Source organism: Bubalus kerabau, chromosome 3, assembly GCF_029407905.1.
Source record: "Bubalus kerabau isolate K-KA32 ecotype Philippines breed swamp buffalo chromosome 3, PCC_UOA_SB_1v2, whole genome shotgun sequence".
Classification (NCBI taxonomy): Eukaryota; Metazoa; Chordata; class Mammalia; order Artiodactyla; family Bovidae; genus Bubalus; species Bubalus kerabau.
This window is the reverse complement of record NC_073626.1, coordinates 48958391-48974850: the sequence shown is the minus strand read 5'-3', so window position 1 is coordinate 48974850 and position 16460 is coordinate 48958391. Positions and strand designations below refer to the sequence as shown.

General features: G+C 46.6%; 2 protein-coding genes across 3 annotated transcripts in view; both read right to left on the bottom strand.

Moving 5' to 3' along the window:
• Positions 1 to 57: 57 nt before the first annotated feature.
• Positions 58 to 10149, bottom strand: BAG2 (BAG cochaperone 2). Its single transcript, XM_055571813.1, has 3 exons — positions 9841 to 10149; positions 2820 to 2929; positions 58 to 1497 (listed from the first exon to the last, which is right to left on the bottom strand). The coding sequence occupies exons 1-3, from the start codon at positions 9951 to 9953 to the stop codon at positions 1085 to 1087; spliced, it is 636 nt and encodes a 211-aa protein (XP_055427788.1). The 5' UTR covers positions 9954 to 10149; the 3' UTR covers positions 58 to 1084.
• Positions 10150 to 14419: 4270 nt separating this feature from the next.
• ZNF451 (zinc finger protein 451) overlaps positions 14420 to 16460 on the bottom strand; it is a 95327-nt gene continuing 93286 nt past the window's right edge. For both annotated transcript variants that reach the window (XM_055571807.1, XM_055571809.1), the window contains one exon: positions 14420 to 14904. In XM_055571807.1, the coding sequence (XP_055427782.1) occupies positions 14858 to 14904 (47 nt within the window). In that variant the 3' untranslated portion in view covers positions 14420 to 14857. The remainder of the gene's footprint in view (positions 14905 to 16460) is intronic.

Genomic DNA, 16460 nt, shown 5'->3' with positions numbered 1-16460 from the left:
AATCTAAATAAAGGCATTTCATATGGAATATTAGGAAAAATGCTCAATGCTGAAAAGTTTTCAGTGAAACAGCCACTTTTTAATTATTGAAGACATATAAATTGATATAACTCTCATACAAAAAACTTTGGAAACATATCAAGCCATGAAAATGCATACACCCTTTGACTCAGTAAAACCAGTTGCTAGGAATTTATATAAAGAAAATCGGAAACAAAAGAAGGGAAAAGCTCGGTGTGCATAAATCTGTTGCATTGATAACCAACAAACTGGAAACCACCTAAACGTTCAGTAAGTGGAATGGGAGGCAAATTGTATAACTACACAGGATAAAGGTTTTTAGGTTGAGAATTAAAAGCAAACTTTAAAACAGCATTTTTCTTTTTAAAGGCAAATTACAACATATTTCTTTAATGATTAAAACTTTAAAGAAATGATGCATTTTGAAACAGATAAAGTGGATGAAGTAGTAGAGTGGCAAAATCAGAGGTGGAGTCTCCCATCTTATGTCATGTTTTCACGTCTTACCAAGAAATGCATATTAGGAGTTGCGTAAGTCTTTAAGTTCAAAATAATTTGATACAGATGACTAAAAACCTGCTGAATGAGGGTGATGTGATGTAGCGAAGGTTCCCTCCCATCCCTCCAAGCTCACTGCCGGGCTCACGGCAGAGGCGCGGTCAGTCACTGTGTGGCTGCTTTAGGAACAGGCTGTCTGGTCAGCCGAAAGCCCTCTGTGCCCATGTGTCTGTAGACAAAGTCCAGGAGATAACCATAATGCTTCTGCCCCTAGCCAAGCACTCGTTTCCCCACATGCTGTTATCCACAGAATAGTAAAATATAGATATATAGGGGGTGCTAGATCCTAGTAGAAGACAAGAATTCAATCTAAAAACTTCTAGAAAGGTAATCAAAATATTTCTAATTTTGTTATTCACAAAACTAACAACACTGAGATATTTTGTTCTTCAGAAATAACTATCAGTATCAAATGAATTATATATGACATACACAACTATTATCATTTAAGATAGTTCTTTATCGTTTTTACATGATTGTTTATAAGGACTGTTAGGTTTGAACACTAGTTGAATCTGGCTTCAGCGTTCTGCTGCAGCGTTTTGGAAGCAGCTCCTTTAGAATGCTCCAGCAGCTTGATGGTCTTGTCAGAGTTTTCAACGTTCCTAAGCAGGGTCTCTAGTCGTCTCTTAATTTTCTTCTGATCCTCGAGAGCACAGCCGATCACAATGGACTGGAACTTTTGGTCCACTGGCCCCGCAGGCACCTCGGAGGAACACGCGCTGTACAGCGACATCAGGTGACTCCGGGCGTTTCCCAGGTCGTCCAGAAACTTGCTGACCACCTCATCGATGATCCGCGTGGCGTGCTTGAGGGACTCCTGCTGCTGGGGACTCCTAATTGTTTCTACTGAAACCTCCACAGTCAGGGTTCGTCCCATCAGACGGTTCGCAGTCAGATTTAATTCTTCTCGTTCTCCTAATCATAAAAAGTTTGAAATATCAATCAATATAAGACACACCTACATCTATGTCAAGAACACTAAGGCATTTGTGTGTGGTTATATCTAGCCTGCGAGCACCTATACATTTCTTAAAGGTATATACTGTTAGCAGTAAGATTAACTTAGGATGCCAGGGAAGACTGAGGGCAAGAGGAGAGAGAGGAGGGCGACAGAGGATGAGACGGCTGGATGATATCACTGACTCAGTGGACAGGAGTCTGAGCAAACTCAGGGAGATGATGAAGGGCAGGGAGGCCTGGTGTGCTGCGGTCCATCGGGTCACAAGGAGTCCTCCGAGCGACTGAACAGCATCAACAGTGAAGAGGATCAGCCTGGACACCAGGTGACTACCGTGGTCATCGTGTCTGCAGAGGCTGGGGCGGTGTGCTGGTCAGAGCAGGAAATCGTGCCCTGTGTCTACAGGACTATGTGCACTAGAGGAGGAAATAACTTTCCTTCTGCCTCTCTGAGCTTTTGGCTGAGACCCTATAATCAGACAGATTAACAAGCAAAAACAAAACCAGAACCTTATTACCGTGTAGACCTCATGTATACATGAGACCCCCCAGGGAAACAGTAACTCCTGGAGATGGCCCAGGCCTCCATCCTCAGGTAGAGATGGGGAGAGAGGCGAGTTTCGAGGGTCCCAGAAAGAGGACCACAGAGGTGAGGTTTTCGTGGAGACCCCTTATAAGCAGAGGTTTCCTTTAGGAAGTGTAAATGTACATTTCCCTTACAAAACTGTGACCTTGGCTATTTCCAGAGCTGCTCCTGTGCCTGTGGTTTCTCAAAAATGACCAGCCCCAGTAATCATTATGGCAGAGGCATGTTTTGGGCGGCACATCCCGTGCCTGTGAGCACACCGCGCCCGGCTCTGGCAGAGGAAACAGAGCCAAGACCCTGGGAGAAAGGCTGGCCCTAAACGAGGCGCTGACCTCATCCCATCCGACCAACTCGGCCTGTGGTCTGAGTCTCGGCCAGCACGAGAAGGGTGCTGGGTCAATCTCTCACTGCTTATTTGGAAACAAGAAATGTGCGCCGCTCTGTGTAACGCCTTCCAAGTTCACTGCTGGTTGGCCAGGACGAGGGGAGGAGATGCTGACCCACTGAGGCCGTGTGAGGGTCGTGGCACACCAGCCCCACGACCCGGGGGCGGTCAGGGGGCACACCCAGCCTCCCCGGGGCAGCCCACCCTCTCTCCAAAAGGGGCTGCAGGGGCGCCCGACCCCCGTCACGCCTCCCCCCACCTGCTCCTGTCCTCTGTGCGCCCCGCTCCCCGCGCCCCGGGCGGGCTCACCGTCACTGATCTGCCGCATGTCCTGGCTGTTCTGGATGCTGTGGATCATCTCTAGAAGCACCTCCTTCTCCTGCTCCACGGCCGTGGCCGCCTCCCGCAGAGCCTCCACCCTGTGGGCAGGGACACAGTCAGTGCATGGAAGCCTCGTGCGCCTGCCCCGTCCCCCTCTCCGTCCAGCTCATCTGTCAGGATGATCGAGGCACGCCCCTGACGCTTCACTCCTTTTTCTTTCCTATTCTGTACTTTTTTCCTTCTTCATCCACTTGCCCCGTGGCTCCGAGCTGCCTCCCTGCTCACAGGGCAAGCATTCTGTTTCGTGCTTTTCTATTTGTAGATAAAAATCTGTACTTGTTTACTCGTCACTGCTTCTTCACTCAGCAGCATATTTCTCGGGTTCCCTTGTTGCCCAGCCCCCAGCTCCCCTCACCACCCACCCGAGACTCCTGTCCCCTCGTGGCCCTGAAGACAGGCCCACCCCAGAGTGGCACAGCTGAGACCCTGGGGACGCCTCTCCAGAGCAGCCACTCGGGGCGCCCCGGGCCCCAGGAAGCCCACCAGCACTCGCGTCCCCCAGTTGACAAGCGGTGTGTCAGCACTTAATCTGTGTTTCTTCACGGCTGATAATTTTGGACATCTCTTTGTATCCCTGTGAGCCTGTTCACAGCCGTTGCCTATTTTGCTCTTTCTTTTTTAAACTGGGGTTACTGTCCTCTTGAGTTATCTCCCATCCAACCCCATATAATCTGTATCTGGGATGTCCTTCACTGAACACAGAGCCTTACTCTGAAGTGATCAGACCCATCTTTTCCTTGGTTTTGTTCTGCCTTCTGGCCCTCGCAGTGAAGTTTTGTTTCAGGGTCCTCCCGTCCTGAGGTCGGGACATACTTGCCTGCATCTCCTATTAACTTACTCTTTCCCTTTTCTCATACTCATGTCTTCATCCATCCAGAATCCACCTCTGTTTATGATTAGATAAGGATTTTGTTTTCTTTTTCTCCAAATAGTGAACCATCTTCCCCAACACTATCTACCCTAAATCCATCTTTTCCTCAATGATTTGCAGACTGTCTGCCTCTGAAATCGATTCCTAAGCACCACTTGCCCCAACTCCCCTCCCCACCGCCACCTAGACACACATTCACTTACTGCAGATACACAACCAGTGACTAAAGAACAAGGCTGTGAAATCATCAGAGAGAAAACAGAACCCTGTGTGTCTGAAGTGCCACAAGTAAATAAGTCACCAACTTATGCAAAATAGATCTAAGACCCAGCTCCAGTCTTCAGATCAGCCTGAGGGCACCTCCCTGGGCACGGCCGTGTTCTAGCACGTGTTCCTGCCATACAAGGGGGTCCCTGCCCCGCCCAAGCCGCACGCAGGCCTCTTCCCCTACAGGCACCCACCTGTTACCCCCAAAATAGCACCAACACACTGTAAAGTCACAGGGTTTCGATTCTCAGGATACTAAATATATGTTGGACTCTGCTTATAAGAGCCAGTAGAAGCACAGAGCTTGTAAGAACCTTGTGTGACAAATGTGGCTGGAAAGCAATCAGAACCACGAGAACTCTCCAGGACAGTGACCACGCATCAGGCGGCCTTCCAGCGGCAAGCGTGGCGCGCTCACACCTTCCACACAAGCAGACTCAGCCTGGGCCACACGAAGCGGGTCGGGTGAGCACGAACAAGAAACGCGCTACGAAAGTGACTCTAGTATTGAAATGGCACACGAGTCACTAGTAAAGGAGATGATGATGAAAGAAGAGCTGAATTTTCCAGCACTCCTGAGTTTGTATTCAAATATAAGATGATAAAGAGAGAATTGTTACTCGAAAGAAGTATAATAATAAGTATGATAATAATTTATAATAGTATGTTCATGGAGTTGTTAACAAGAAAATGGCTTGAAAGGAGACACTCCAGAAAAAATATTTAATAAATCTGTCATATAAAGATGTTTTGTCATTAAATGAAAACAAATATAGAGGAAATTGGATGGAACTTTTCTCCCAAGGTTAGAAATTGCCAGGCATTTTCCCTGTGAAAAACAGATTTTATTTTTTCTAGACTTTTTAATATATGATTTTATGTAAACTTCATTTCACAGCAAAGATACAATTCCATTCTTCAGCACGTAGACCCCCAGGGCTTTCCGGCAGCGTGGCCCTCTCATCTGCTGCCCCTCACCTCCTGAACATTCTTTATCCCTGGCCCAGGGCCACTGGGTGATCCTTTTTCAAAAGCCAGTCCTTTTGGCAGAACGGTTTCCTTAGCAACTTCCTCCTTGCTCTCCCTTGAGGTGTTCAGAACTATATCTGTCTAGTGTATGCACTACATCACTGGCTTAGTTTTTTATTTTAAAAAGCTGGACCTGGGTCTTCCCTGGTGGTTCAGTGGCTAAGACTCCAAAGCTCCCAGTGCAGGGGGTCCAGGCTGGCCTGCTGCCCAGGGAACGAGACCCCACACGCTGCAACTGAAGATGCTGTGGGCTGCCATGAACACCGAGGAGCCCGTGTGCTGCTGTGAAGACCCAGTGCAACCAAATGAGTATTTTCAAAAGCTGAACCTCTACTTAGTTTGCTTAAGTCATCTTGTTACTGTTTATCAGCTATTGGTCTTAATTCAACTCACGTGTGCTGTGTTCAGTCTCTTCAGTCGTGTCCAACTCTTTGTGATCCTATGGACTGTAGCCCGCCAGGCTCCTCTGTCCATGGGATTCTTCAGGCAAGAACACGAGTCAGTTGCTGTGCCCTCCTCCAGGGGATCTTCCCGACCCAGGGACTGAATTTGCGTCTCTTACCTCCCCTGCATTGGCAGGTGGTTTGTTTTTGTTTTTTTTTTTTTTTACCACTAGCAACACCTGGGAAGCCCTAAATTCAACTCGTATACACATCTTTTTGTCTCTGTCCCTTGCATTAGTTTTAGAACAGTTAATTACTAAATATTCAAATATTTCCCACCCGCCTTTCTGTGATTTCTCCTGGAACTTTGCCCACAAGAGCGTTAGCCCATTTCACTTTATCCTTCACCTTCTTAATACATCACTTGACAATGCTCCTTGGCAGAGCGGGCAGCTCTGTTTTTACTAGCAGATCCTTCAAGAGCTATGTGTCCAAATTGGGAAAGAACCGATCCTCACAGCAAGGCTGGCCTGGGCTGTGCTCCTGGAAAACTCTCTGCATGAGATCACAACTAAGCTTTAACTACGGAGGAACTGTTCAGAATGTTCCGTGAGGACAAAATCTGGAGTGTGTGCTTCCTCAGCTGGTCTCGGCAGCCCGGGGACCAGGGGACGAGGTGCTGGGAGACACACCAGCCGCCCCGCAGGCGCCCCGGGCTGGGTGCGGGACCAGCTCCGCTGCTGCGTCCTAGCTGAGTGACCTCGAGCAGTTGCTGACATTCTCTCTGCCTCAGTTTCCTAATTTATGACACAGAGATCATGAGACGGTACGTGTGACTGAATGAAGTCAACATGGTAAAGAGATTAACTCACCAACTGACAGCACAGACTAAATTATGAGTTAATAGAGATACAGAACTATGAATATGTAGAGCTGACTTCTACACCATTTTCTAGGAAAAATCGGAGCATCCCTGGTTTCTGGTACCCAGGGGCCCTGGGACCAATCCCTGCAGTCAGCAAGGGACCACCGCATGCAGCACATGCCCAGAACTGGGGCCGTGAACACCAGCTTCCGGGTGTTTTAATGCACTCAGCATTATGAACTCAGGATTGTAAGTAACAAGGCTCCTAATCATCACCCAAACAGTTAAGGAACACTCACTACTGAGAGACTGGTGTTAAAACGGGCCGAGGCTTTAGGGTCAGGAGCTAGTCCTGAGCAGGACGGCCTCAGGCGGCCGCTCAGTCCCTCTAGACCTTTACTGCTGCTAAAGGAGATAATGGATGTCCTCCTGCCTTGGGGGTTTTGGAAGGTTCACATGATACAGTTTATGAGAAGTGACCTTTTAAATTACAGGCTCTGACACAGTATTAACTGGGGTGCTGTCTTCTGGCTCCGGGGGTCGGGTCAGCCCAGCAGGAAACTCAGCTAAAGGACCCCGGCCCCTGCTCCCTCCCTTGTTCCTTGGCGGCCTGGCGCCCGGAGGCCGCTCTGCGGACACTTGAGAACAGCCGGCTCCCCGTCCCTTCCGTCTCCTGGGTTGCTCTCCACGGCCCAAGCATCTTCACCACCAGCCAGAGCTTCAGGGCCACTCACACCCTGCAGAGATGGCATTCAACAGCCCCTGATCTAAATCCAGATCTAAGTGGAATTTTCACGTCTTTCAGTAAAATCATATACTATTCCTACACTTTGAAATATGACATAGTAACTCAAAAAATTCAGGCATAAAGCATTAAGCTCTACAGCCACTCGTCCTGAGCTCTTTTAACTTCTCAAGCCTCAATTTCCCGCTTGGAGAATGAGGGTGACATAATTTCCCAAAAGGCACAGGACCTGTAGAGTCAGGCTGGTTAACCAAAAGACCTGTTGGAGGGCATCATTTATGAATTATGCTCACTGCTAAAATAGTAACAATCATGAGCAAAGTGCTTGGAGCCACTGACAAATGGAAAAATCAGAGGCCATTTGCACTGGTCACGAAAACCCGTAGAGAAAGACATCACCTTTTTAGGAGGAAGCAAAAAAGGAGGTCTAGTTTCTGCTAACCCATTAGAAACAACTGGAGTTTCTTCAGCGATTTGTCAGATGCCATCAAACATTTGAAAGCGCTTTAAACACCGTGGACACCAGTTCACATGGCAGGTCATGAAGCACTGAGCAGAATTCTGTTTTCGATTTCATGTGGAGAAAGTCTTTGCCAAAATGTACATTGGAGGGACAGTAAACCCAGACCTCTCGGTCCAGTCTGTAATTTTCAGTATGCCTAGAACACTGCTTTATTGGCCACCCGTAACATGAAATTAAATGACAGTATTAATTAACACGTGAATGTCTCCTTTTCTTTTTAAACTTGATCTTCTGGGCCTTAGTCTAGTTTCTGACAGTGCAGCACTCTCTTCCATGACCCATGTGCCTTCATAAACGTCTCTATTTGTACTTAGCCTTCCAAAACACTCCCTTAACTTTGTTAGCATCACGTTTTTTTTAAAAGAAAGAAGCAAAGCTCATCAGTCTAAAACGAGAAAAGTCCTTAAAATGAACAATTGAACACACATTTATCAGTCTCAGCTCAAGGGTTAATTCAGCAAGTGATTAACCACTTGTACACGGTAATCACAATTCACTTCACATTAAGGAAGCGCTGCTGCTGCTGCTGCTAAGTCGCTTCAGTCGTGTCCAATGTGTGCGACCCCATAGACGGCAGCCCACCAGGCTCCCCCATCTCTAGGATTCTCCAGGCAAGAACACTGGAGTGGGGTGCCCTAGAATGTAATATTTCAAACAAGAAACTTCCTTTCAAAGATGAGCACCTGCCGTATGTGAGGCATCAATTCAAGTCTTAGAACAGTAACTCAGCTTCAAGAAAGGAACTGTGTCCTGTGCCCGAGCCTGGAAGAAAACATCCTTTCTTTCCAGCTAGGGAAGAGCCCCCCCTGAAATGGCTGAGAACACGCCCTCAAAGTTCTTGAGACCAGAGACGCTGAGTCACTTGTTAACACTGCTACATAAAATCGTCCACAGGAACTGCTCTGCCTGTTCACCTGCTTCTGCTGGAGAAGGACCCTTGTCACTCTCCATGAAATCGTGGTGGTGAGCGTCTCATTTTCTGAGAAGATATTGTTTCTTTCTGTAATAATATAATAAAAAGAACTATACAATAAATGACAAAAGTCAACATAAATATTAATAAATGATAATAAGTGCCTCATTTGGTTATTAATGTACTTTACTAGCAAACAGACCCCTTGTCCTGTTTTGAGATAAAGCACATATGCAGCCATTCTTAAAATTTTGTCTTACATATACTCCTTTGCTCACTCAGAGTCTGGTAACTATGGGAAAAATTCCCTATGGTTTTAGGGAGTTTTGGACGCCTTGGTAAGATTTGCCTGTAATTACACCTGCACACAATTTACACGAACTTCAATGACAATAAACAGTTACAGGAAGTACATAGAAGTCTTCATTCACTGTTAGAGGAAAAATTATTTCCCAAATTCCTTACAAATTACTTAGGAATCCTATACAAGCCGGTGACTACATTTGTCACTAAGGAGTGTCCCCGCACCGGTTTCTATAGGAATTGACAGCACAGCCTGGAAAGAATTTAGGTAAAGAGCCGGGGTGAGGCACTATGCGCTCTGGGAAAACTGGCAAAACAGGCTCTCAGGTTTTCAGGAAAATCTAAGGAACTCAGATTCCTGCATCTTCTCAAATTCAGAAAAGCACTAAAAGCCTTAAGGGAGACAGCAGCTCCTTCTGACCGGTGGTAACCTCTGCGCGCCTGACCCTGGGCCCTGCTCCAAAGTCACATCCTCGCTGACCTCGGCCCGACCCTCGTCGCCAGAGCTTCCCTCTGCGCGCTGACCGCCGTGGACACGCCGACCACAGTGACACCCCGACCGGGAGGGGACACGCTGACAACGGTGACACCCCGACCGAGAGGGAGCGCTGCGGCTCGGGGTCTGGCGGCCGGGAAAGTGGGACGGCGCCCGGAGAGGCCGAGCGCCGCTTGGGGAGACACCTGTCCGCTGCTCTCGGGCCTGAGGCCAGACGGATTTTTCTGTTTTGCAAAGAGCTCGGTCGCCCAGCACATAAACCACTAACCGGCCCCGGTCCTAAAACCGCACGCGGCGGGGAGTGGGCCGGAAACACCTGGCCCCACGCGGAAGGTTCTGGAAGCTCCGCGGCGGCACGGCCGTCGTCTCAAGTCACGTCCCCCCGACCTCCTCTGTTCGGGGTCGCGCGGTTCCGGCGCTCGGGGCCAGCCGCCGAAGGGTTGGGGGGCCGCCCCGCCGACCCAGCGCCGCGCTGCCCTCCGCGGGGCTGAGGCTGCCCCGCCGCTCCGCCCTCGCCCGCCGCTGCGTTCCCGCGCGCCCCCAGCCCCGCGTACCTGAGCTCCAGCTGGTCCAGGCTCTCGAGCAAGCGGCTGGAGCGGTCGGCCATGGACGAGGAGCGGCAGAAGCGGCCCTCGTTGGCCTTAGCGCTGATCCTCGCCTGAGCCATCTGCGCCGGGCGGGCGGCCCGAGGTCACCGCCGTCCCCACGCGCCAGCCGTCTCCTCGGACGCGCCGCCCGCAAACCCGAAGTCGGGGGCCGGGGAACCCAGGTGAGGGCGCGACAGCTTGGCAGCCGGGCTCCGACCGCGCGTGCTGCCTCGGGGGCAGCGCGGCGGGGCGGCTCCGCGTGGCGCCAGGCCCAGCCCCGCCCCGAGCTCGCCCCGGGGGCGAGGCCCGCGCCAACCACGCCCTCGCCCCGCCCCGAACCGCAGAGGCCCCGCCCCCAAACATGGCAGGGGCGGGGCTCGCCCCCACCCAGACTGGCCCGCGGGGCCCCGCCCCGACCACGCCCGGGGGCGGGCTCGCGTCAGCCCCGCCCTCGCCCCGCCCCGGGGCCCTCCGCCGCGATGAAGGGTTCTTTTGCGCAGCCGTGGTTCCCGGGCACCTTCCCGAGGTGAGAACAGGAGTCTGGACGCCAACAGCGAAGCCGACAGAGCAGAAGCCAAAAATCCTTCCTGTCCAGCTGCGTGTAGGGGGCAAGGTGAACCTCACCGTTTTCACACCCACTCTCATGAAAGCATTTGTAATGACTTCTCTGTTTAAAAGCTACTGGTTGGAATTCGAGTGAAATGATTGTTATTTAAGGCCGTTTCAAGCCCCATTTGTATAAACCTCCTGTTAAGACCATGGAGGCCGCTCGGCCACTGTGAAGGTCAGGGAGTAGTAGAGTGGTGGCGGGGCCGGGGCCTTTGCTCGCGTTTCCTCGTGGCTCTCTGCCCAGCAGTACACGGAGGGGATAATAACAGTTCAAGGCTGGAGCCTAGCCTTTAATCTGAGATCAAAGTCGAGGTACTTGAACAGAGATGAGGCCCCAAAGGCTAGATCCCAGTTCCTCTGAACTCTAAATACTAATTCACAACTGCTGTAGGGGGTCATCTGGCCTCATTAGACGTTTTATCGTACCATGACAAACCTGGAATCCTTAGACATTTTGTAAATGTGCTGGACTCTCTCACACCTCAGACTCTGTGGATTCCAACTCCAGAGAATACCCAGGCCCGTCTTCACTCCCCACTGGGCCAGCATCCCAGCCCTGCCCTCCCATCTGGTCTGGTGCTCTTTGCACCACTGTCTGTGCTCAGCTCAGCAGCTACAGTGATCCAGAATAAGGCACAGCACAGCACTTCTCAGAAACCTTCAGCGGTTCCTCACTTGTGAAATGAGTAAAAGCCAAGGCCTTCAGCAGAGGCCTCAGAGGACTCTTGTCTCCAGCTGCCTGCGCTAGCCTTACTTTGCATGTCCGGATAAGCTCACTCCCTGCCTTCAGGCTTTTGCGCAAGTTCACTAAGGACCCTGATCGCTCTAGTAGGAACAGCAAGCCCCCGCTCCCCGGCCGCCCCCACCGGTCCTTCTCAGCTCATTCGGCTGTTTTCCTTCCTCATCTCAGCACCGCCCGCAGGTGTGCCCCACTGCGGAGGTGAGGGCTTCCTTTTGCTCACTGATGTATTTCAAGTGCTTAGAATAGTAGCTGACAAATGTAAGTACTCAGTAAATACTTTGTGAGTGAAAGAATAAATGGTTTAAAAGAAATTTAAAAGAAAAAAATTGATGGAAAAAAAGAAAGCTCTTTAAGTTGAGGCCTATGCTACTGAGTCTCTGGTTACCCTGCCCGAGGGAGTCCAGGAGAGTCCTTGCACCTTGTTCCTGGGAGAGGTCTGATAGTGACCAAATGGTCAGGAGGACAAGGAGACAGAAGAAAGGGTAGGGCTGGTAGGATACCAAGCATCCAAAAACAAACTTTTTAAGGGAGGAATTTTTATTTAAGACAGTCAATGATACCACCAACCAGACGCTGTCAGTACATTACCTATATATCCTTTTAAAAATAAACATTCATTTTTTTGAAAAAAGCAGTTATTCAGGTATAAAAAGGCATCACAATAAAAACTTAAAAAAAAAAAAACCTATCACAGTAAAATGAAAAACGAATAAAAGCAAACAAGTAAGCATCATTGTCAGAAACATCCTCTTGATAATATTCTCCATTACTTTGTGTGACATCCACTCTCCTCCATGTGTCTAAATTAAGTTCAAATGAGTAAGCTGGATTTAGAAAAGGCAGAGAAAACAGGAATCAAATTGCCAACATCTGCTGGATCATCGAAAAAGCGAGAGAGTTCCAGAAAAACATCTATTTCTGTTTTATTGACTATGCCAAAGCCTTTGACTGTATGGATCACAATAAACTGGAAAATTCTGAAAGAGATGGGAATACCAGACCACTTGACCTGCCTCTTGAGAAACCTATATGCAGGTCAGGAAGCAACAGTTAGAACTGGACACGGAATAACAGACTGGTTCCAAATAGGAAAAGGAGTACGTCAAGGCTGTATATTGTCACCCTGCTTATTTAACTTCTATGCAGAGTACATCATGAGAAATGCTGGACTGGAAGAAGCACAAGCTGGAATCAAGATTGTCGGGAGAAATATCAATAACCTCAGACATGCAGATGACACCACCCTTATGGCAGAAAGTGAAGAGGAACTAAAAAGCCTCTTGATAAAAATGAAAGAGGAGAGTGAAAAAGTTGGCTTAAAGCTCAACATTCAGAAAATGAAGATCATGGCATCTGGTCCCATCACTTCATGGGAAATAAGATGGGGAAACAGTGGAAACAGTATCAGACTTTATTTTTGGGGGCTCCAAATCACTGCAGATGGTGACTGCAGCCATGAAATTAAAAGACGCTTACTCCTTGGAAAAAAAGTTAAGACCAACCTAGATAGCATATTGAAAAGCAGAGACATTACTTTGCCAACAAAGGTCATGTATGGATGTGAGAGTTGGACTGTGAAGAAAGCTGAGCCCCAAAGAATTGATGCTTTTGAACTGTGGTGTTGAAGAAGACTCCTGAGAGTCCCTTGGGCTGCAAGGAGATCCAACCAGTCCATTCTGAAGGAGATCAGCCCTGGGTGTTCCTTGGAAGGAATGATGCTAAAGCTGAAACTCCAGTACTTTGGCCATCTCATGCAAAGAGTTGACTCACTGGAAAAGACTCTGATGCTGGGAGGGATTGGGGGCAGGAGGAGAAGGGGACGACAGAGGATGAGATGGCTGGATGGCATCACTGACTCGATGGACTTGAGTTTGAGTGAACTCCGGGAGTTGGTGATGGACAGGGAGGCCTGGCGTGCTGTGATTCATGGGGTCACCAAGAGTCAGACACGACTGAGCGACTGAACTGAACTGAAACATGATTTTTAATTTTGTGGTAAGCAGAAATACAATCAGTGACAATTATTAAAACATTAAGCAACCCAGTGACCTTAAGGATCATGATGACTACCCCTTCCCCACTGTGTCACTCTGGACCATTCACACGAGTGTCCCAGCAACACAGCGCCCCTGCCCAGCCGGCACCTCCAGCACAGCCGCCTCCTGGGCACCCGTTCACCTCCCACTGCTGAGCAGGCTCCCCAAACGTCTTTAAGCTCTGTAACCACCTCCCAAAGCCTTAACCTACTCTTAACAAATTAACAGTACAGTGTTCTCGCTTTGGAAAAATGACTACGACGTCTACTTAAAAAGCAAGCACGGAGGACAGAACTGACAGCTTAAGAAAGAAAGAACACAAACTGGTTTCCAATGTGGACTGAAAAGACTATATAATAATAATAAAACAAGTCATACTATTTAACACTAAATTATCTAGTTGCAGAGAAAGACCAAAGTCCTAGCTATGATTTTTTTTGTCTTAAAGAAAAATTTATATTTATAGAAAAATTTAAGTTTGGTAAATAATTACTACTCAAAATTTTTAGGGATGACATTTCTGGTCAAATAACATGAAGTATATTCACAAAGATTGTATGACAAGCCCCTTTTTAGTCTTCTAATTACATAACATTTTTTATTATTCATCATGGGGCTTCAACATTTAAAAATTAAATATGTAATACCAACTGTAGGACATTGATATTTTAATGAATAACTAACATGAAGATACTTCCAGATGAATTAAAAATTTTAAAGGGTTAAGGAAGATTACTCCTGAGTAGACTTTCAACATTATTTTCTAAAGAATACTATGTTTACAGAAATATATATATATATATATATATAAAAGGACTAATATTAAAAGTATGCCTAATTCTATGCAAATACTTTTACATCATTCCCTTTAAACAGAAAATAATACAAGTCATATGAAAGTCGAAGTAGGTAAAAAGAATGGAAAAACTTTTTTACTACTTTCAAAGAAATTAGGTTGGTTTTCTTTTTCATTCCAGCAATGTACAGCTCTAATTAAAGCAGGACTATACATCTGAGTGAAAGCCACAAAGAACATTGCTGATAAAATTCTTCATCTGTTTTCACAATCAGTTTCCACTGCTCTCTTCCAATAATCATAAAAAGACCTCAAAGATAATATATATTAGTGCCACATGAGAAGTAAAATTTACAGAAAAAATGAGCTATGATAGCTTTATTTATATTCATTTTCACTCTTAAAAAAATAAAGTTGAATCATCTGAACAGTACAATTAAAATTAAAGAACCAATTCTATTTGGGAAACATATAAACAATAATCAAGGGCTTCTTTATTTCTTTTTTTAAAATCCTTTTAACCTAAGTATATGAATTCAAGGTTACCTGGGAAACATGATACCTATATTAGAATATATGATTTGTATTTGCATTAACATATATTCTGTTTCTCTATACATTTTTGCAAATGGCACAAAAACACAAAGCAATATCAGAGTTTGAACATACAAAAGCAAAAACAGTGTGTTTTCAAATACATTTGTACTAGTAGATTTGTGGTCTCCTTTAGAAAACAAACTCAAGAATTCATCATCCTGAGTCTCTTCAAGGCCACTTGATGTTGTGTGGTAATATCTTTAGTTACATTTCCTCAAGACTTCTTCTAATAGCTTCTTCTAATTCCACATCTGCATTAAAAAAGAGAATTTTAACATTTAGGGCAGAAAACTGATAAAAATGTACTTAATGTAAGTCTCATCAACTACATCTGTATTTTCAGAAGAAAAGGAAATACAACTTGGAGAAACTGAAGATAACTCTGCAGTTTCTTGATCATAAAATTTGACTATTTTGAAATATGAGAATCTGGATATGATCTGAAACTGAATTATAGTATATCTGAGCTTAATATGCTAAGAAACTTATTAGTTATGTCCATTTAGGGACACAGAAAGACAACAAACTTCTAGAATGACTGACAGGTATTCACCAGACTTTACAGGGGAAAAAAGAGTATCTATTTCCAAAAAAGATTTGAGGTAATACATATAAAACTTACCAGTAGAAAAAGAAAGGCAAAATCATGAAATGGCAAAACCTCAAAAGCTATTAAAATTTTAGTTTTAACTTTTCTAGTACCTAAGACAAAGAGGCAAATTCAAGGCTATATAATATCCTCTGAGAAGCATTTATTATATACACATATGCACTCACCGAACAAATTTATTGAATGCCCACTGTATATCAGGTACAAAATACAACAGTGAGCAAGACAGACATTCTTGGGTTCACTGGTCTTTTTCTCCATTTCCTGAGAATGATGCTAAAAACTCAAGGGGGTAATTAGGTGTCCGTTTCTTGGCCTTCACTAGCTTCTCACACCAGATTTCTCTAATCCTGTGCAGTGCGTGGTCTCCCGCGGCCTCCCGGGGTGGCAAGCGCAGCAATCCCTCTAATAGGCAGCCGCCGCCTCCTACGAGCTGGGGCACTAGTGCCACATCGCGGGAATCTAAACACTACGAGCTACTCTACACTGTGTTAAAGCTGGATTCTAGGTCAGCGCATTGCCCTCAGATGAATTCAAAGGGATGAAGAAATGTACAGAAAAGCCAAGATGCTCTTAGCAAACAAAGAAAAAGGTGACAAGATTTGTTTTTATGAAAACTTATTACAAAGTTATAGTAATTAAGAATGTGGGACCAGTGCAAGAGGGCTTCCCTGGTGACTCAGCAGTAAAGAATCCCACTGCCAGTGCAGGAGATGCGGGTTCGATCCCTGGGTCGGGAAGATCCCCTTAAGAAAGAAATGGCAACCCGCTCCAGTATTTTTGCCTGGGAAATCTCAGTCCATTGGGTCGGGTAGCAAAGAGTCGAACACGACTTAGTGACTAAACTACAACAAACCAGCCCAAGAACGGGTGAACAGACCAAAGAGGCAGCACAGAAAGCTCTATGGAAACCTGATCGATGACACGGGCAGCCTTGCAGAATGGTGGGGCAAGGTGGGGTTTTAAATACATGATGGAGGGAAAACTGGTAGGCCACATGGAAAAAAAATAAATTTACCCCTACCTTATGGAATATACAAAAATACATTTCAGATTTACTGTGTATTAACTGTATAAGAGCAAACGTGGAACAACAAACAGCAAAGAACATGGGACTATGCTCAGGACCTTAGTGTAGGGAACGACTTATTAAACAGGATTCAAAAAACATGAAAAAGAATGGTACTTCAGAATGCA

Bases quoted from the DNA above. Each gene is read 5' to 3' on its own strand.
- BAG2 (XM_055571813.1), bottom strand. From the start codon at position 9,953: ATGGCTCAGGCGAGGATCAGCGCTAAGGCCAACGAGGGCCGCTTCTGC. The intron at 2,930-9,840 runs GTACGCGGGGCT...CCCTGCCCACAG, and splicing joins CTGGACCAGCTGGAGCTCAG to GGTGGAGGCTCTGCGGGAGG. The intron at 1,498-2,819 runs GTGAGCCCGCCC...TTTTATGATTAG, and splicing joins CATGCGGCAGATCAGTGACG to GAGAACGAGAAGAATTAAAT.